Genomic DNA, 22173 nt, shown 5'->3' with positions numbered 1-22173 from the left:
ACCAAGTACTTCCTCGTTTGTTTTCTTCTCTGTCCATTTCACGTTCTCCATTCTTCTCCGCACTCACATCTCAAAAGTACGTCTATCCTCCTGCTCCGATGACCACGTTTCCGCGCCTTGCATAGCTACGCCCCATATCAAAGTTTTTACGAGTCTCTTCTTAACATCCTTACTCAACGTCCCTGTCATCAAATCCCTCCTCCTTGTGAAAGCCTCTTTGCCTATCATATCACTTTGCATCACGCGTACCTCTCCCCTTCCTAAACCCAAACTGATCATCCCCTATGTAACCGTTTGCTCTACTCTCTATCCTTTTGTTTATGATCCTGAGAACAACTTTAGCTGCGTGGAATATCAAACTTATTGTCCTATAGCCCTCACATGAGGTAGCCTTTACTTTTTTTGGAATAGGAACTAAAACTGATCTCACAAATTCTTCCGGCCAGATTCCTTCCTCATAAATACTACGGATCAGCCCATATAGCCTCTTCCTCCCACATTTGCCTAAACATTTCAGCAGTTCCGCGGGAATGTTATCCACCCCCACGGACTTATTTAGCTTCATCTCCCTTAATGTCCTTTCTATCTTATCGTCTAGTATGCCTGGACCTAAGCTATCTCCCTCTACATCATGTTCCTTTTCTATGTGTAACTTTGTTGGTCTAAGTTCTTTACTATACAGTTCTTCTATATACTCCTTCCATCTATCTTGGATCTTTCGTGTGTCATGTATTACCTTACCCACCTTATCTCTAACTGTTAGCATGGATCTCCCTTTCTTACTTCCCGATAAAGATTTAACTTTGCTATGCAGCGCACTAATTTCACCCTTCCTCTGCAGACTTTCCATATCCTCGCACTGCGTCTTCCACCATGCTTCTTTTGCTTTATTTGTTGCCCGCCTCAATTTATTGTTTAATTCTTTGTACTTCATTTTGCCTAATTATGTATTTACATTCTTCCATTTTCGCCGCTCATCCATCTTTGTAATCATATCATCCGTGATCCATGGTTTCCTAGTCCTTTTCGCATTAATGATTCAAATAGTGTCTTTTGCGGATTTAAATAACCCTTTCTTGATCATTTCCCATTTTTCTTCGATAGTACTTAACACTTTATCATCCTCCATGTTTTCCTCTACCGCCTGTTGGTACTCCTTCCTATTCAAACCCTTTAATGCTTCTATATTCCACTTTCTAACTCGCCGCCCCTGCCTTATCTTTTTGAAACGGACGCTACATTTCATAACAACTAAATTGTGGTCAGAGTCAGCATCCGCTCCTGGGAAGCTGTGCGAATTTATCACACTGTTCCTAAACCTGTGTCTAACCAGGATATAATCTAGCTGATACCGTTCTGAGTCACCTGGCATTTTCCATGTATACCTGCGTCTTTTGTGGTGTCTAAACCAAGTGTTGGTGATGACTAGCCCCTGTCTCCTGCAGAACTGAACTGATTTCTCCCCGCGGTCATTCCTTGTGCCTAAACCGTAGTCCCCGACCTCGTCACCATCTCTTCCTTCGCCTACCATCGCATTCCAATCCCCCATCACTATCAAATGTTACCCTGCAGGAACACTCGCGATTATGTCCTCTAACTGATCGTATATCCTATCCACCTCATCTTCCTTATGGTTGCTTGGCGGCATGTATACCTATTTATTTATTTATTTTATTTATTTATTCAGAATTAGTCCGAAAACAGCGCATTTTGGCCTTTACATCGAACTGTTAACAACGATAACAATGGTCACATTTACAAACACCCAAGCCCTAGATGGAGGGAAACTCACCCAGGCGGGAATCGAACCCGCGACCCTTGGAATAGCAGATGAGGACGTTACCCCGCCGCCACCGGGGTCGGCGGGGTATTACCTGAATAATAACCAAGCTCGTCGGTTCTGCTTTTATCTCTACTAGTAATAATCTATCTGTTACCTGCTCTATGATGACTACGCCTCTTCCTACCTCATCATTTAATACCATGGCAACCCCTTGTTGGCTCTCGTCCCCGCCGCTGTATATTATTCTGTAATTATCACTCCAGTAATCCCCGCTATCTTTCCATCTCACCTCGCATAGACCTAAAATATCTATATATCCCCTTCCCATCTCTCGCTAAACATTCTCCAATTTCCCTGTCCTCATCATTGTCCTAACATTCCACGTTCCTATTTTAACTTATGTGGTCTTCTTCTCCTGCGTCTTCTGTCCTGCTGCTGCTTGTTTTCCCTTGCAAGGGTTTCGTGGGATGACGACCGCGGAAGCCTTGCCTCCCCACTGCCGGGCACGACACACGGCCGATTGGGCCGAGCCCCGTAGTTGCCAGGACTCAAAATCTCTGTGTTGTCCATCATTCAAATCTTGGGAATGATTATTTAGGTGGTTTCCCGTTGCCTTCCTCAATAGTGTTTTTAACGTGACACCATCACTTACTGGCCGCCCCACTGGGGTCAGACGCAATTGCAGCCACCTCACTGAGGAACAGACGCTGCGTGGACTACCTTTGGTCTGGCTCCTAACCTTCGATCTATCTGGCATGGGTGACCCTACCAGGAGCAATAATTATTACTCCCGCCAGCACAGCTCTAGGGGTCATCGGAACGCACAAGCCCTTCCACCACGTCAAGGTTGTAGTCCGGGGAGGGATATATATATATATATATATATATATATATATATATATATATATATATATATATATATATATATATACGTATATATATCGTAAATGTTTGCCGCAGTCAGTCTATTCATTCAGCTATAATAAGGGTCAGTCTATTCATTCAGATATAATAACTTCTCTTATTGATGAGTAACATAAATAATAAAATATTTGAAATGATTTTTTAGTCCAGGTTATTCATCTAAATCACGCTGCAATCGCAAGGAAAGTTTCGGGTGTTAATGCGGTGTCAAATGACCAAACTACGTAGACAAGAAAAATCAATTCATCAATTTTAGGTATAGTAACTTGTAAAGCAGCAGAGACAAAAGCAACAAACATAATAGACACCTTTGTCGATGGATTCGAAGAGAATTCTGAACCAATTAGATTTAAATAGTTTTGAACCTTCAGTAATGTTTAATATTTTTTCATTGGATAAAATAGCCTTTTATGAATTCCATTACACCGATAATAATACAGAGAAGCCCAATTGCTGGGAAGGGATATAAAGAAACAAATACAACTATGATAGACGAGACGTGGTGGAATAGCATTCAATTAAATAAAAACTACATACTTCACCTTTTACTTATTTCATTTTATACTACGCGTTTCGACACCTACTCGTCGTCATAAGGTATGAACTGAGTAGAGGTAGTGTAAACTTTATGAGTATGAGGTAGTGTAAACTTTACATTTATCTAAGCCCGGAAAAAACAGGTATTCATAAATTTGAAAAGGATTTCAAATGTCACGAATGAACCACCATCAACGAAGCCTTAACAACCGGACGAAATAAAAAGAAAATCGTTATTCGGTGTCAAGTAAGAAAACTACCGCGATAATTTAAACATAGGATGTATACTTTCTTTTAGTAAACAATATGAATAAAATTTTCTTAAGATGAACAACCGAAATCATGTGCTTAAAAAAAAGTTTCATGCCGAAATTTGTGAAAACACCACTTTTTAACGTCGCTGCTTTTATGGGATTCTCTTAAAAAGTGAGTGCGCAGCTCCCACTGTCACCAAAAAGCGTGCAGAAACCTGTAATCGTAATATATATTTTATACCAAATATATATATGAAATTTTTGTTAAATGTTTTGAATTTCATATTTTATTCCCGTTACTTGTGCCCATTTCACTGCAACTTTTAAGTAAATTATTAGCATTTCTGTTGAGAATGTAGAAAACTGCCGAATGCAAATGTAAATTTTAACATTTATTTTTCTTTCGTCTACTGTGGCAGTTTGAATCCTTGATTCTGGCAGATTATTCTTCTGTCGTAATAATGCATTCCAAGTTACCCTGACTTTTTATAACCTATTCTACTTCAAGTAGTCGAAGGCCTTTTCCACAAACGCCAAGCATGCAGTGCAATTGGTTTCGTTGTTTACCAGTGACCCTATTTAGAGCATAATTTCCCTCATTTCCCTGTTTACCCTTTTTCTTTTTGCATTTCGGACACATGTGGTGACACGCTCACGGCTCTGCGCTCCTTAACCGCTCGCTGGACCGTTTTCTTTGGTATTACAGCAATTAATTAGTTATCAAATTTTTCCGGCAATCTATCCGTAAAACTTGTCTGATTGATGCAATCATAATTTTCTTACCTCAATCTCCGTTTAAACTCTTTACTTCATTTTACCTCTTCTCCAGACATTTTCTTCTCCTTCAAGTCTCTGTTTTTCTGTAATCAATTCTCTATATTTCTGGCCACGGTCGCCTTCGCTCACCTCATCGGCTTTCCTATCGCTTTATAGGCCCTTAAGAGAGTCTTCCAAATTCCCTTCCCATCTAACTTCGTATTCTATCATTATATTCCCATTTCCATCACATATATATCTTTCTCCTTATTTCTCCAAAGTTTCTCTTCGATACTGTTCGTTACTTTGGTTTACCCCTTCATACTTTTCTTTATTTATTTGGAGCAACTTTCAGGTCAAGTTAAGAAGTTATTTCTGTTTCCCGATCGATCTGGTCCTGCAACGTCTTGAGGAAGCCTATCTATTCTACATTTCTCGAATGTTGTATTTTTCTTCTCTCGTCAATCCCTCATTCTCGCTGCGGGTAATCCGTTCGCCTGGTGTTCCTATTTTACTCGTCAATTGCTATTTTTATATGAGAGGTATTCTCATACTTCCGATACTGTCTTCTTCACAACATACAACTTCTCTGTACCATCTCTGCTCTGCTCGTTTTATTTGTCCAGTTGTTAATCTATGCTACCTGGAATCTTCCGCTCTATTTTTTTCGCCAATAGAAGATTCTCACTGCTCAAATTTGCACCTCGTTATTAGCAGTATATTGCACTTGGTTCTCATTTTTGTGTCAGACAAGGACGCTATCGATTTGGCATTTTTTCTACTTCCTGAAATCTTACCAGCAGATCTTAATTATCAAAGTTCCTCGAATAAATTTCCCAGTACTATCATACTCTTTTCATGACTAATCTCCTTAACTTTTGGTGTATTTTATCTGCAGAAGACAGCTACGTATTTCCTTTCTTTCTCTCTTGCTACCACTTTCTAGCCAACCATTATAATCCGACTTTCAATTTAATATGCCAAAGGGTAATCACAAATGTTCATGCCTCTTTAATCTTATTCATTTCTAAAATTTGGTATTCCCAATCTCTGTGCCCGTGACCTCCCCTCGTTATCCGACCATCGGTACCCAGCAATCAAACTACCAACAGAACTACCTTCTTCTTCCCCATATGTTTACCCATATTTTACCATCTTATTTACTCCCATTATTTATATTTCACTCTCTTTACGCTACTGCCTGTCGTTGCTTGTTAATTATTCATGATGGTCTTCCTTGAAATTCATGAAGAATGGAATGCCATACTCGTTACTACGGTGAATTATACACCACTCGGGTCACATTTTACCCAGATTATGGTGCTTGTTCATCGCAGAACAGAATTTCTTCATAAAAATTCTTAGTATTAGCTGGAAACCTCAGCTAATCCCATTCATTCAAGTTTCATTGGTCAAGTTGGCTTAACGGTGATGTCACTTTGAACTTTTGGGCACAAATCACCCCGATGGCGAGGACGCACCCGCCTGGGCTGCCGGCCACCTGTTGCTTGGATTTCTCTCCCCCATTTCTTTAAGTCTTCGGACACTGATCACCGAGACTTGCAGAACGCCTACCGCCATCAATGGTTTCCAAACCCTTCTTAAGCGTTTGCCATTTTCCAACACATATCCAGCCCCGCCGGGTTTTTCATAAAGCAATGGGCGCAATTAATTTTATATCCTAAGATAATAAATAATATTATGGATTCATCATAAGTTTGTTGAAAAAATTTCTGATTTCTAATTCCTCTTTTGCTGTAAAAATGTAATATTTTATCCCCTTAAAACAGTTCGATGAAATTATGCACAATAATAAAATAGTTTGGTGCAAAATCTCCTTTTCCTTCGTTTTGAACTATGATCCTTCAACGAACAAACTATCAGACTTTACTTGATGGAACTTTTCTACACCTTAGAATAAAATATTCTTCTTGGTGGAATCAAGAAGAATATTTAACTTAATTTCATTCTACACCCACGATATAGGTTTGGCAAATATAGCGGAAATTCATCTGATTCGACCAGATTTGTCGAAACTTTGATCGTGGGCGTAGAATAAAATTTCTTGGTGGCACTTTTTGTCTCTTCATCGTACCCCGGTTATTCAATATAATTCGTAAAATATCCAGAAAGTATTTTTTATGCGGGATTTTTTTACATTCAACTTATGCATGTATGCCTAATAAATACAAAATAATATTATCATCTTTACTATTTTCGCGTACTTCTATTTTTAGCATGTTTAAAAAAATAATATCTCATTAGTGATACTATTTTTAAGCCACTAATTTACGCATACATTTTATCTTTATAACTGTTTCAGGAGAAAGTAAAATTTTGTTGGTGAACAGTATTTTATAGTCAAATTCTCACTGCACCCACTATCATAAGCCTGAAAAAGTTCTGTGCTCAAACAGGTAAGACCGCAACATATTTGTTTTCTGTTAAGCTCGTGGACAATAAGCGTTTATCCATTTTTTTCTATTCATATTTATGAATATTTGTGACTTTAAAATGAAATTATTGCTCCTATTTTATATTTTGGAAACATAAAATGGATTTTTTCAATTCAATTAAAATGGTATCAAATTTTTATATCCGTGGTTTCTTAGCCTGCAAGATTACAACATGAATTGGGGAGAACTCGTAATGTTTTAATTGGCACTCAGTTATTTTTATATACTAACAAAACACGCCATATTCATGGATTTCTTTTGAGATAATCTTCATATTTCTTTCCGCGACCAATAAAAATGAAATCCCCACTCCAAGCACTATTTCTCAAACTCAAACACACTTCGAAACATTCTATCACGAGGGATGAAGCGTGTTCCGGATCATTCCAGAATATCATTATTCCCTACCACTTCCCGTCCGCAAAATATTATTCAGAGAGCTAATATCAATTAAAAATGGCAGGAAAGCCTCACCGTTCCCTTATTAGGTAAAAATATTTTCATTATTGTCAGTTCATAGTTTAAAAAAAATTAGTTCATACGAACTTAAAAGGTTTAAACTTAGGTAATGTATATTGGTATACTTCTAAAATACTTTCGTAAAGTATAAATGCTCCTTGCTCTCAATTATTTCTTCTCTCGAACCATTTGAATTTCTAGTCCCCGCAAGCAACCCAAAACGACTTCCCTTGGCCTCCTCGCCCGACACCCACCCTCATCACAGCCTGCAACCTCCGAATGCCTATCGATTTCGTCTTCGTCGTCGGCACACCCTACAACCGAAATACTACTCCTCTTTCTCCTTTGCCCACACTATCTGCCCCCTTAGCATCTACCCTAACAACTCCTCTCACCATATCTAATCCTTCTTCGTCTGATTCCTTCTTGTATCCACCTAACTTTTCCATGCGGAGACAGTCTCCCAAATCTGGAGCCTTCAACATACGGCATTTTCCACTAATTCCATGTTTTGTAAATGTTCAAAGATCCACATAAAGTGCTTACTAGCAAGGCAATCCAATAAAATACTGCTTTTCAAATCAATTCATATTATGAAAATTCAAATAGCTAAGATAAGCAAGCACCGTATTTTCCTTGCAATGGCTTTACCCATATTTTAATGCGATAATGTATAAAATAATACGATACGATGATATGAAATATTACGATAATAATATAAAACATTGTGGGCCAGATGAATTGCGTGCAATGCATGACCTGCAAGTAATGCAACCATTTTAAAACACTTGAGGGCAGCATATTCAAGCTATAAAAAGACGATTATTGCAACTACAAAATATATCGACGAATTAGGCTATCCTAATACAAGGAAAAGGAACTGGAGCACTGACTCTTGCTTCTCATGCCCCATTCTTATTACAAAGAAAACAAATTTTAAGCAGTCCAAAGATCAAATCGAAACGCCTAATTGGCAACTACGATTCCAATAACAAGCACGTCAAAATCATACGATTTGAACAGTAAAGACCAGTGGCCCCAACCGTTTTCCAGGAGACCAAGTGCCGGCACACAGGGCATGACTCGCTCAGCCCACTGCAATGACTGTTCCGTTTCTGCAACCCACGAGCGAATTAAAATTATCATCTAGTGCGTAGGAGATTAGGTGGGGATTTATTAAATTATTATATTTCGTTTATTCCTCAGTCATTTTCCCTGGGAGAAGCAAACAAATGGCGACGCAAATGCCCATGGTCTGCGTGATTTGAGGTGAGGCGTGTACGTGGGATGAAAGGGAACGCCCGAAAGGTGTCCTCGTGAGGCTCTCCTGGCAGCCGTGGGAGAGAGCACAGAGATTCGACTTCAACGGACGGCTTCAGCGTAACGTCAGAGACGGAAAGGAAAAAGAATCTTTCATCTATTTCATGAACAAACACTCCTCCATAGGGTCTTCGTCTCGTTTGCGAGGCATGCGTTGCTCGCATTTTTGTTGGCAATCACAATCCCTAATTTGTATGTCAGCATTATTTTTTACAAATTTAAAATGTCAATTACCGTATTTCATTCATTCATATCAAAATAATGGTATGCTATCAATGAAAATTAACTCCACCTTCTTATTCCCCAAAATCAGTTATTCAAGTTGAAACGTTCATTTCAGGAGTAATGGGCGATAAATAATACGAATGAGTAGCTTTCCCTTTCATACACTTCACAGAAGGCGTCACAAGTTCATGCCACACATATTATGCATCGGTTAAACACCATAGAATATCAATCAAAGGCGCACTCAATTTATCAATATGAATAAAAGAAGGATAGCGGCGTGGTAACCAACGTGCACAGATTTTACGGTATCCCAATTGTTCAAAAATGAAGCCAACACGTTCTTAGGATATTCCAATATGGTTTTCAATACACTTTTGAGTGATTCGCCGCTCATTTTGAATCAAATCTTCGACGATTTTGCGATGCTAATCGTCCGTGGCAGTGATCGGGCGTCCGCTGCGTGTTTCATCAACAATTATGGCTTTTCTAGGCTCGCAACCACGAAAATTTGCTACCCATCGATTAACAGTAGACCTATCCACAGCATCGTCACCATAAACAGCCTTTACACGACGATAAATCTCAGTAGGAGTTACTTTCTCAGCAGTTAAAAATTCGATAACAGCACGTTTAGCTCGCGTTGACATAGCACTAGGACACGTCTCCGGTCTTCCGCTTCTCGAAATACACTGGATGAATGAAACGACCTCAAACCTACGTATGCACATTGAGAGGGAATGATACTTCGACATGCTGAAAGAAACGCTTCTGAAAGTCATTTTGTTTGTGGTCCACAAGTATGTATGCATTAGTTTTCAGCCTACCCTCGTAGTTAGAAGACACGGACATTCCTAACTTTGTCATCGTCCCCAGATCGGCCGCAATGCCCTAAGGAAAATGGCGGAGGCTGGTGCATCTTAAAAGCGTCATGTTAAAGACAGTTGAGATGCTTCTAACATTCTAACCACAAAAAAGCATTGGTGTAGGAAAACGGCGAACATTACTCTACATTTTCGGTACATATTTTCGCCATATTTTTCCTTCCAATTTCGTCGAGGACCCCTCCACTCGGGAAGTAAGACGGGAATTGCCAATCAAAGGAATTCCCTCGGGATCTGACACGCGATCCGTTTGATTTCCATGTATGAGGTAAGAATCCCTTCCAGATTCGATTAGTAGGCTTGCCACCTGACCGTCACGCACATGGATATCCAATTAACCAGCCGTTAATTGCAAAGAGTACGAAAATAGAGAGAGCAGTAATTGCCCCCAGGTTCCCTATCAATGTCCAAGATAGATCTTGCATAATTTGAGCGATTTTAACAATCTTTTTTCAGTAGATTTCCAGAACACAGACGTACCTTCGGGTAATGGTAAATTTTGTGGGAGATTGCCACGTGTTTTATAAATTTGTGGCCGTCCGTGGCTACCCCTCTGGCTTCGCTCGACGTACACTTCCCCCGCAGTCCAATCCCCTCCCCTCTTCGTCAAGGTCCTCGCCCCGACCCCTTCCACACATGGGACAACCCCCTCCTTCAGCTCTGAAAGCCCCGCTCCCTGCATGCCCGACAGTGCCCCCTTCATCCCCTTCCCACAATGCTGGCACCGGAAAGGGGGGTGGACCCCCCATAGGTGGCGAGGAAGGGCGTGAGTCGAGTGCCGGGTTTCTCTCAGACCCCCTTGGCAACTCAACCCTCGCCTCTTTTGTCTCACGGCGTGGGCCTCATCACCGGTCCGCCCAAATCGCCGGCTGGCTCGGGATTTTGACGCCCTTGCATCTTGGGAATATATGCACGTGCACCATGTCATGGAATCGAAATAAATTCTGCCGACGAGAAACACGAAAAGAGAGGCTTTGATGTCGTTTCTGAAGTTTAAGAGGACCATTCGCCCTGGCCTGCATCAGTTGTCCTTCTGATGTAATCACTTTGCCGAGTGAGCGTGAATTCAGAAATAAAACGCACGGTTTTTGCCTTTCAAAACAGATTTTCAACCAATAATAAGGACAAATACGGATAATTTTACAGAAATTTTAAATGACGAGAACACGTTAATATATTATTCAAAGCCGATAAAATGTATTGTAGTCGATCTCGAAGGTTTTCTGTTTTCATTTTGCTAAACAAAATCGTAGACCATTTTTCAGAAATTCTATCTCCATTACTTTAGTGTAAAAAAACTACACGACATTTTACCCTTTAGCAGGTGATTTGGCAAGCTTTTTAGCGTTGTCTATTTTTGTTGATGGAGTACGATAGTGATCCCCCACACGCCATATTTCTTTCGAGAGCAGGGGCCTCTTGACTGAAATATGTACTCAGTGCATAAACACACAGCGAAATTATTTCAAATTTAAAGTTCCGCAAAATAACTACAACATAAAAATATCGATGTGGAGCTTTCAGTAATTGCTCCGGTCTATATTCCACATACAGTATGTTATGTCATGCATCAATTGAATTTAAAAATATACGAATACACGCATAAATAGCCTTTCACAGAGCAACTAACGAAACGACATCTAATACCACCACGCTCCTCACATCCTGGGATAAATATTCATCCGTAATTGCATTGTGGCTGGTAAATGTTACCTGCCGATGAGAAAAGCGGCGGTTGTGGTTTACTGTTGAGGTTTCAGCTCTAAACGGGGCTGAAATCAATTCTAAAGAAGCAGTGCTATCGATTATGAAGCGAAAACAAACGGGGAAGGAAATGGCTCGAAGCAAAATAGTCGGAAGCAATATTTCCCTGCTATATTTACTTCGTTTAAACGTCTGGGTCCTTATGTAATTAAGTATTGATTTCAGGGCAGGAATAATGAGAGATGGACTTCACCGTGGATCACTGACTTTTCTAATCAAATTCCTGAAATGGAAGAATTTCTAGATTCGATAAGAAGTAGCAAATCGGAGGCAAGATGGAACTTACAAGAATGCATTTAAACAAAACAATGCACATCTTCTATATTCTGTTTCTGTAACATACATCTCTACATATGTAACTTTACTGAAGGTAAATAAAAAAATATCACATTCCGACTCAAAGCCGTGCGTTTTTATAAATTCTAATAATGCTTAATCCCAGAGTTGAAATAAATCGAACGACACATTTGGTTCCCGTCATGGAGCTTTATCAAACTCTTAAATACGAGGGTGGTCACAGGAGTATCCGGTCTGACCTAGAGATGGCGGTAGTGGTTTCAACTATTCCACGGCATAAAAGGTACACATTCTGTAAGGCATATGTTTCAAGTTTGAAGACGCCACGTTGTTTAGCGCTTGATTAGCAGCCATCAATAGGGAACGCTTTCGATGAATTTTTGGAAATGGAGAAAATTGGTCATCGTCATGTGATGCAACACCATTATTTGAAAGGCCTCAGCCTAACCAATATAAAATCTGAGCTGGATTCTACTCTATGTGAGTCTGCGCTTTCGTTTACAGCAGTAAAATACGTATTGGGTGGCAGAGTTTAAACGAGGCCGTACGAACTGTCAAGACGAGCATCGCATTGGTCGACCAAATGAGGTGATGACTCCAGAAACGGTGAAGAAAATCCACATAGTGATTCAATGATCGACGAATGAAAAAGCGCGAGCTATCGGATATCGTAGGCATTTCAAAAGTGCGGTATTAACTCAACATTTGGACATGAGAAAGCTGTGTGCAAGATGGGTGCCGCGTATGCTCATACTCGAGCAAAACCGGTGTCGTAAGATGTTTCAATTGATTGTTTAGCAAAGTTTCACAGCAATAAAGCAGAGTTTTGTGCCGTTTCATAACCATGGATAAAATATAGGTCCATTACTTCACACCCGAGATAAAAGAACAATCAAAACAATGGCTTCAAAAGGGAGAACCGCCTCCAAAGAAGGCAAAGACCGTTTCAACTGCAGGCAAAGTCATGGCGTCGGTTTTTTGGGATGCGCGTGGGATAATTTTCATTGACTATCTTGAAAAAAGAAAAACTATCAACGTCGAGTATTATGCAAACTAATTGCAACATTTGAGCCAAGAAATCAAGCAAAAGGGGCCGCATTTGACTAAGAAGAAAGTGTTGTTTCATCAAGACAATGCGCAAGCCCACAAATCTGTTATTGCAATGGCCAAAATGCATGACTTAAATTGCAATTACTACCTCAAGAACCATTTTCGCCAGATATAGCCCCCTCGGATTATTTTCTGTTCGCATACTTGAAAAAATGGCTCGATGGTCAAGGAATTCCCAACCGTGAGAAAGTGTTGTCGTCAGCTAATGGCTATTTGTGAAGCAAGACCGTTCTCATCATAAAAAGGGTATGAAACTTATTGAACATCGCTGGGAAAAGTGAATAGCGCTGAAAGGAGATTATATTGAAAATAAATAATTTTTTTTCCAAAATTTTTGTTTCCTTTGTTGGGTCGGGTACTTCTGGGATTTCCCTCGTTCTTTGATAATCAAAACTGAGATGAAATCAATAATTTATTTCCAGTAAAAAAACCATTCCATGCACCACTCCCCGGGTCGATGCCTTCTGGTTCGTCTCATTCACTTGTCGTGGGTAGTGATACACCACAGATCTTCATCATCAAATTTTCGTGATTCCTTTGCCGAAAAATATTGCAGAATATCTCTTTTTAATTTTATATCGTCGTCTACTCATACCTTTACAGTATGTCGTCGTCAATCAAGTGAAAGGAATGACATTTTCGTGCATAGCATAAGAAAGCTGGCGGGCATTTTTAATGAAAGCATTTTTAATCGCGAAAGGTTAACTGAACTTTTTCTGCTTTTTCAACGAATATTGATGATTTCCTACCCTCCCTTTCGCTTTTGTAGTAAATTTTGTAAACGAAATGTCTAGCGCGCCCCAATTTTTAGTCTGTCAAGAGATATTAGATCTCCCCCACCCAGTCGTGTGGTCTTCTAAATATCCTCCCCAGGGAACAAGCTGCAAGATTTTCAATTCAGAGGTTTAAAATTCAAGGCCCAAACAAAAATATACTTCCCTAGGTAGGTTAGGGAAACTGTTGTTTCTTTTCCGCACCTGATTAAATTGGCAGGCTCATGGCCTAATCTATTAGCGTGTATCCTGGAGCACAAACAACCGTCTCTTCTCCATGTAACTTCAGCAGCTGATACTTGACCGATTCGAAACCAGAAAATGGGGTCTGCGTGCTGAATCAGTCAAAATCAGAAATGCTCATTGATTAGCATGAAAACAATCGGAAGTGGGTTTTTTAATGTCTCAATCAGATGTATAATTCTGTGATTAAAATTGCATTAAGATGACGCATTCTTTTTGAAGACTATAACATGGCAGGGTAGTAGCCTAAATCATCTTGAAACCGTAAGAGGCATCAGTGAGGTAAAAGTGGAAATGAAATGAAGGGAAAGGTACAAAAAGAAAGCTTTATTAAATGGGAATGTTGTGAAGGGTATGTTGAATGCAAAATGAGAAATAAATGAGTATGGGATGCTTTTTTTATATAACTTGGTGGAAAGTTTTAAAATTATTTGATACGAGATGAAGAGCTTTAAATGTGTGAGAATGCTGGCAGATATGCTTTTGGTATTATTAGCAGTACATAAAAAATGTATGTTGGTCCAAGGCACCGAAAATAGGACGCATACATTATATTTTTAGTTCTTCTCACATTATTTCATTGAAACGAAAACTAGGTAGATAAAGATAAGTATACTATACATTTTGAATCAAAGGGTGTGCGGAGTATTTGATGACTTCTTGCTGTAATAATGTAAGGGATGGGGTGAAAACTAAATGGGCCAAGTAATAAGATGTATTAAATGAAACAGTAATAAACAAATAAGAAAAAGATATATCACAATGGTTTGTTCCAGCTCAGAAAATGAATGAGAGATAGAATAGAAGAGTAAATTGCTGCTAAGGAGGGGGTAAACCCAGAAAAGTATGCGTCAATCTGGTCGAGGATATTCACAAGATCAAGAATATTAGAATTCTCAGCAACCGTAGAGAATTAAGAGACAAGACAGAGACTGAATTGAATACAATGTGACTGTGACATAGGCGGAAGTGCGCAAGGATGGGGACAGAACGGAAGAAATGAGTAAAAGAGGAGACGCCATCCTGACGATTCATAAGGTTCATTTTATAAGCCCGGTAACATTATAGCGGTGTTTTTGTGCTTATTAATCCATTTTCACCATAAAGTGCACTCAATATTGTATCACTTGACGGTCTGACTTCTAGATCGAGTTTAACACATGAGTCACCAAGCCAGAAGATGGCTCACGTAGAGCGGCATAAAAGACGCCACTATACATCTCGAGCACCATAAAACCCCAATTTCATCCTAGAGTTAATGTGACGTTCTTGCTAACAATTGTGGAGGGGCGTAATTTATCTGCAGATGTATTCGCTGTCGCGTCTTACCGTTCTTATAAATTTTCCGTAAATGTCTTTTGAGAATGTTCCTCTTTTCAAGAGTATAAAGTTAAGTTGAACTTATATCAATACTGTGATATCTCTATTTAATTACGGCACAAATCACGTAAATATTACCGCAAATGGTATTGTTTCAGACATAATTATTTCTAATGCTATATTAGGCCTTATCCAATCATTACCTCAACTTTTTCAGTGCAAATCATAAGCTTTAATTCATAGTCAAAATTATGAGATTCTTAAACGAGACTCAAGTGTCCTTTTTCTCTCAAGTGTTCCAAATTTAAAGCGCCGTATACAATGGGGACTTGAAGTAGTTCTCCCGTGATCCAACTAAAATTCAAGAGTCTTCTAACTACCTATCCACATGCAAAAAATCTTTGAATATTGCATTGCAAAACATTTTAATGTACGTGTATCTAAACATACATAACATCTTTTATGGGCAAAGTTGTTACAGATACAACGAAAAATAGGTGAAACTTAGCCTTTTAGTTGGCACTGAAAAAGTATATCTCAATGGCAGATAATTAAAGTGGCGAGTAGCCCACACAAATTAAAATAAAACTGTCATTATTACGCTTTTATTTAATAAGTAACATTTGTGATAGAATGAATTGTTAGAAAGACCAAGGGTGAAACATTTTTCTTAAAAGAGAGGAAATAATTTCCTCACGTTGGCAGAGGATCCTAATCCTTTTTTTCTTCGCTTGTAGCTTTCCTAAGGGGATTCAAGAGTTAATTTGGTAATATTAATTGATTAGGGAAATGATAAAAACATCTGATCGACTTTTCCTAGCATTAGGGAAAGTGATGAATGAATATCGCGCTTCACAAAAAAATTAATTCTGACTAGGATTAACAAAAACAATGAAAGCAGACATATCGATATTGAAGAACTTATAAATTTAGTAGCTGAACAAGATTGGAGCATATTTTTTAGGGAAAATGATGGTTGCACGGCTTTTTTCCTAACTCATGATACACTTACAAGCGGATTATTTTCTTAGAAAAAAAATATTTGAACCGCAAAGATTTTAAGTGTATGATGACAGAGCAATCACTTAAATGTATTTCGAAGATTTCGCGCAAGAAATGTAGATGTCACTCATTGAACGAGGGTCTAGCAAACAAATCCATTAAATCCAGAAAGTTTAAAAGGGAATTTCGGACTGCTTCTAATAAATACTATACGCATAAATTTTAAAGACCTAAGGTTGCTTGACGGAAAGTGGAATCTTTCGAAGGAACTAATAGGTGAGTTAGATCATGGTACTGATAAAATCCACTTGGAAGAAGATATAAACAATATTTTCGAGAGGTCAAAAAATTGAACTGACATTAAATGATCAGTTTTTTAGGGAGTTGATGCACAAAAAGCCATCAGTGAGAGCAGCAGTGATGCTTTCAAAAGTAAAACATGCACCAGATTTAGAGCAGCTATCTGTTACATATATATTTTAAGTCCAACTCTCCCACAGGAGTAAATAAAGTTGGTTAAATAGTTTCCCCATTTTAAGAATTGTTTTACAGCTCATTCGTTTATTCTAAGCTAAATTATGAGATACATGTTTTGAGCGGTGATATTTCTACAAAAAAGAATTTATTCAAGTTATTGCAAAAATAATCGTTACTAGCAAAATCTTTTTCCATTACAAAATCCTTTTGCGATAATCTAACATTGCTAAATATATTTATACGTTAATAAAGTGTTGAGAATGTTCTACGTAAGAGAAAATAATGTATCATCCGTAAAGAACAAGCCTAATAACGATAATCTACCCATTAGAGATATATTTTTGCAATCAAGCAAATTTGCCAATAGTTACTTGGCAATCAGTAAGGATTACATTTCGAGTAGAATGGTGCCAGTGATATATTTAATATTAAATACAAGAAAATATGTCAGAAACTGGACCAAAGAATATTTTATACTCGGATTCCCAAGAGCCATCGTGGTGGAGATCGTTATCGCCACGCTTAAAACGTCTCAAAATAGCATTTAAAGGACCAGTGTGAAATGGGAACTGTGAAATAATTACTTCGTCCAACCTACCCTGACACCTGCAATAACACTTGCAATAACCTAAAATTACCTCGCTCATTGCCTTCCATTGGATCAGAATAGTGTTGATATGCCACTTACTGCAGGAGAGAAAGGAACATTAGGATTTTTTTAGTCATAAATAACCGAATCACAGATATGTGGAGATATAGAATTATAAAGCAATTTTTACGGGTAAATTCATACAAATAATTAATAATCGGTACCCTAAATAATACACATTTTAATGCAATCGAATTGTATAATTCCGTAAATAACTAAATATATTAACATTGCTAGATCAATCATTGAACAGGAAATAGAAAAATATTTCCCTAAAAAGAAATAACGTTGCATTCAACGGATGCTTTACCTTCAGGCGTTATTTGTACTGCAGATATAATGCCATTCACTTTAAAAATAAACAAATCACCACATAATCTTGCACATCAATCAAGTTTCCATCAATGGTGGCTTAAAATAAAGATACAACTCATAATACATAGGAATGATATTTATCTTCATAATTTAAACATAATGTCACTATCGTAGAACTAAGAAATTATTTAATGGTCTTCCGACGACGGCTTAGAATTAGGCCAAGCTTTTCGGTTGTGTGTCCACACATCAACCTCAGATTTACCGGTGATAACCCAAAAATTGGCTAAGATGAAAAGATTCAATAAGAGCTTCACTGTAGAATAGTAATTTTAAAACTTTTCTTCAAAAGCTCCTACTTAGTATCGGCCTTGTTATTAGGAAATCTGACCTGGAGCAATACAATTCTCTCCCCTTGAAAAATACCCACACGGAAAAAGTACTCAATTCCACAAATGAATTCCCGTGTAATCTACGGTTGCTATTCTGGGCAAAGATTTTACCAAAAGCCCTGAACTATAAGCCCGTTCATCAAATAGAAACTAAATTCAACATGTCAAGCGACATTTATTGGACAATATGATACTTTTTCGGATACTAAATTGTTCGATTGGGTGGCATTCAAATGAATGTGTATTGCGGTTTGCACAAATAACATGGATAAGCGCAGTGCGGTTTTCAATGCTTTTTCAATCCGCTGATTTAAAAAATATGTTCCTTGAAGTTCGTTGACAATTCAATTGTTTAAACAATGAAACCACCGGTTTAATCTGTGAATTTGACCTCGCAACATTCCTGACTTGATCTCTTTTACCAAGTAGTTAAGAAGTGTATTCTCTTGCCGGTGCGAAAGTGGCGCCGCTCACTTAGTTAAAAGACTCCTATCGCACTGCTCTCACGTCTATGGGAAGATATCCCTCGTGAGACGAAGCACCTGCATCGTGCACCGAACATTCAGAACGCCGTACCAGTGCGCACACGGTGGGAAAGACTTAACTCCACGCAACCGACTCTATTGTTCGCGCACATCGAAGTGTTTCTCCTCCCACGAGGATGGGTTTCGCAAGAGAAATATTTCACCGGCGTCGTCATTACTAGTCATGAAATCTGCGATGGAAGTGTTGCACGGAACATGCATTTTGAGAGTGACACACTGGCGATCGATGGATGAGACCTTCGTCAAACGGGCATTCGATTTGAATGCTTAACTCAATGCAACAGACGGATGAAAGCCGTTGCACTAAACATTGCTCTCTGGTGGAAAGCACCCAGACGCAAATCGGGACACAAGGCCGTAAACGACCTGCGTACTGCTAACCAGTCCGGGCAAAAGGAATGTGAAAGGGCTGAGGACGATTTTCTCCCTGAGTTAAAAGCAATGCTTGATTACATGTACGGGGTAAATACCATATCCGAAGGTACTCTTTAAAGATAATGGGTGTGCATAGCGTGAGGAATCCATCATGCTTCAAATACCAGGTCATAAAGAACACAAAGTTGGAACATAAATCTTTTCCCATAAATTGACAAAAACTCAAATTACCGTTTTCCTCCCCCGAGCATAAAAGAGACTTGAAATAATTTGACCTCGTAGTACTTCAGGTACATTCACTGCCCGTGCCACAAACCCGCTCACCAACAGTCGAAAGACCTTTACCACATGAAACACAGGGAAAAACTTTGTGCTCATTGCGGTCAGGTTACAACGCAAATTGAATACAATCGGAAAATATTGAGCGGAAAAGGTTCTCTTAATTATTCATTATTCAAACATTTTGAGATTAATTGACTCCTAATTAGGGCCGCTGATCCCCATTCATGCGGAGCAGATTCACTGCTGGAATCAGAACTAAGTACGAGGGTCATCCGGAAAGTAGTACCCGTTCGTGAAATAAAGACACAAAAGTAAATATTAACAAACATAAAAAATTTTATTTGAAAGAGGATACTTTAAACTACTTCTCAACATAATCTCCAAGCAAATTAAGGCATTTGTCATAACGTGTGACAAGTTTCTGTATTCCTGCTGCATAGTCCTTCGCCGCCAGCTCATTGAGATACGCGAGGGACCCATCTTGCACAAATTTTTGCATAATGCAGATGGTGTTTAACAATTTCATGAACAATTGTTCGAGAAACATTGGGAAAATGCTCACAGATGTCATCAATTGTGACGCGCCGATCGTTCCTCACGAATTCGTCAACTGAGCTCACCAGTTGGTCTGTAATGACAGACGGTCTCCCCGAACGCTCATCGTCGTGTGTGTTCCCCCTCCCCATGTTGAAGTTGCGACACCACCGCCGAACAGACGACTCGTCCATTACATTGTCTCCATACACCTCCTTTAATTGGCGATGAATATCACATGGGCGAACGTTTCTTGCATTGAGGAATTTAATCACTGCCCTCACTTCACAACTGGCGGCGTTCTCAATTTTTTTAAACATTGTAAACAATCACAGAAACAACACAGGCAATGCTAGCGTCACGCAACTTGGCTCAGAGAAGGCAGACAAGCCACTGAAGCTATCTGACCTCGTCCAGCGGCTACTCGCGTCGTCAGCACTTCATGCGGCACGAACGGGTACTACTTTCCGGATGACCCTCGTATATGTATACCACAATGACTGTTCTACATTTCAAATCATTTACTGGACCTAATTTTTCACGCACACAGTTTCCATTCGGATCCCATGTTCCCTAGCGTGACTCGATGGCCTGACCCCTTACCAATCAAGTTTGTGTTACAAACAGAGAGCTAAACGTGTGCAGTCGACGGAAACCAACACACGGTTGATTACCGACGATAATTGTGCTCACTCAGTCTCCCAATCGAAGAAGGGGGTGTGGTTCTAGAAATTTGGGATATCCTTCACGCCGTTCAAACGAGATGACATCTCAAATAACGGATTAGACAAATCCTGTAATTGTGAGAAAATTCATCATACGTGGCCATCTAAGAAAATAGGTATGCACAAAAAAATAATTTTCTCCCGTACCAACCGTCACCATTGATCTCCAAATAATACCATCAGAAATATTAATTGGTACGCTTTTCTTAAGGATAATGAAACAACGTTACTACGGACAATAATTCCGTGAGGAAATGGTTGTCCACCCGCGTACAAGAAACGCGTTTCCGATCATTTCAAGTTGGCGGGTGACACGACACAAAAAGGAATGGAAAAGCGATCCGATTGGGGTGGGCACGTATATTTCTGCAAGCGAAGAGCACTTACCATGGTCAATCAATGCGGTCGGAACGGCAGCCGCCAACTTGGGATGAGCGGAGAATAAACGGAGGAATGAAATGTCCGCGACGAATTGGACCACGGCCCCGACTGGCATGAGAGGGAAAACGTGTGTCGAGAGGGCAGCTTACCATCGTTCAGCGAGTGGTCCGGCCGCTCCTCCTCCTCGGCCGCCGCCGCCGCCACCACCTCTTCCCCCCCACGGCCCGCGTCTTCCGCCCCCCGGCCCCCACCGGCCGCCTCCTCCTCCCCCCCCGAACCCTCCTCGCACGACACCTTATCCACGAGGGTAGCGAATTTCACTTTGAGTTGAGAACGGGGATTGGATGGAGAGGAGGCATCTGAGGATTCGGAGGCGGAGTTTGTCGTGACCACTGCCCACATGCTACCCACTCCTCACGCGCCGGCTCCGGGGGCAGCTCGCCTCCATCCGCGCCGAAAATCCCTCTGGGGCCCCCGCTCACGGCGGACGACGCCCGCAGATATCACTTTCACCACTCGCTTATCGCGACTAGCACGCCGACTCGATGACGGCCGCCGCCGCGTTCGCCCTCCGCACTCGTCGCCCCCCCTTCCCCGCGACATCTCCTTCCCGCATCATCCGGGGACCGAGTTTTACCCATCTACCCGCGTGCCACGGCACCCGAGAGGGGATCGTGACCGGTGTGTTCGCATCGGAATACGCGGATTGCGAGGCGACCGGGCATATTTTTCATTTGTTTTATTGAGGTGGGGATCCGCGGGACACCCACGGGGAATGGGACGAGCAGAGGCCTCCGCAAACCTTCCCCCCCCCACACCCAGCCCGCTTCAACCGAAACCCCCGCCCCACGTCGGGATCACCGACGACGAACTGGCAACGCCGACCCTCTCTCCTCCCTCGGTCCTTGCGCGCTCTCGGGGCACCGGGGGATTGCGCGCGTGGACGACGACTCGAGACAGGAGCTGGCGGCGCAGCAGTGCAGTATGCTTTGCCAACGACCTCTACGGGTAGTGGCTCCAACTGCAGCGACGAAGTTTCGCGAATCGCAGCGCGAAATTTGATGGCGCTCTAGGGCGCGAGCAAGTGGAGGGTGCGGGCGCGCGGAGAGGGGAGGGGGCGTTCTCGCGAGGGGCTGCTCCGGGGCTCTCGGGGAGCGACCATTCGGATAGGGGGGGACAGTGAAAATGCTCTGGCGAGGGGGGGAGGGCACAGGTGTCAGGAAGGTAAGAGTTTTTCAATTTTCATGCTAATGTCAGTGAGTCAAGGGAAATCGGTCAGAATTCAACGAAACGAGTAATACTTCCAAACTATTATTAAACCTAAAGTAGATATTATGTTGGATGCTCGTTGGTGCCTCAATTGTGATTCGCGTGGGAGTAAGCAATGCAAT

At 40.6% G+C, this 22173-nt stretch overlaps 1 protein-coding gene across 1 annotated transcript in view; it reads right to left on the bottom strand.

Annotated features, from left to right (window-relative positions):
- Positions 1 to 21184, bottom strand: part of LOC139689434 (tensin-1-like) — a 297006-nt gene extending 275822 nt beyond the window's left edge. The window contains exon 1 of the mRNA XM_071586557.1: positions 20932 to 21184. Coding sequence (XP_071442658.1) covers positions 20932 to 21184 — 253 coding nt within the window. The remainder of the gene's footprint in view (positions 1 to 20931) is intronic.
- Between the last annotated feature and the right edge of the window lie 989 nt (positions 21185 to 22173).

Source organism: Hetaerina americana, unplaced genomic scaffold (genome assembly GCF_022747635.1).
Source record: "Hetaerina americana unplaced genomic scaffold, ioHetAmer1.1.p SCAF_23, whole genome shotgun sequence".
Taxonomy (NCBI): Eukaryota; Metazoa; Arthropoda; class Insecta; order Odonata; family Calopterygidae; genus Hetaerina; species Hetaerina americana.
This window is presented reverse-complemented; position numbering and strand designations above follow the sequence as displayed.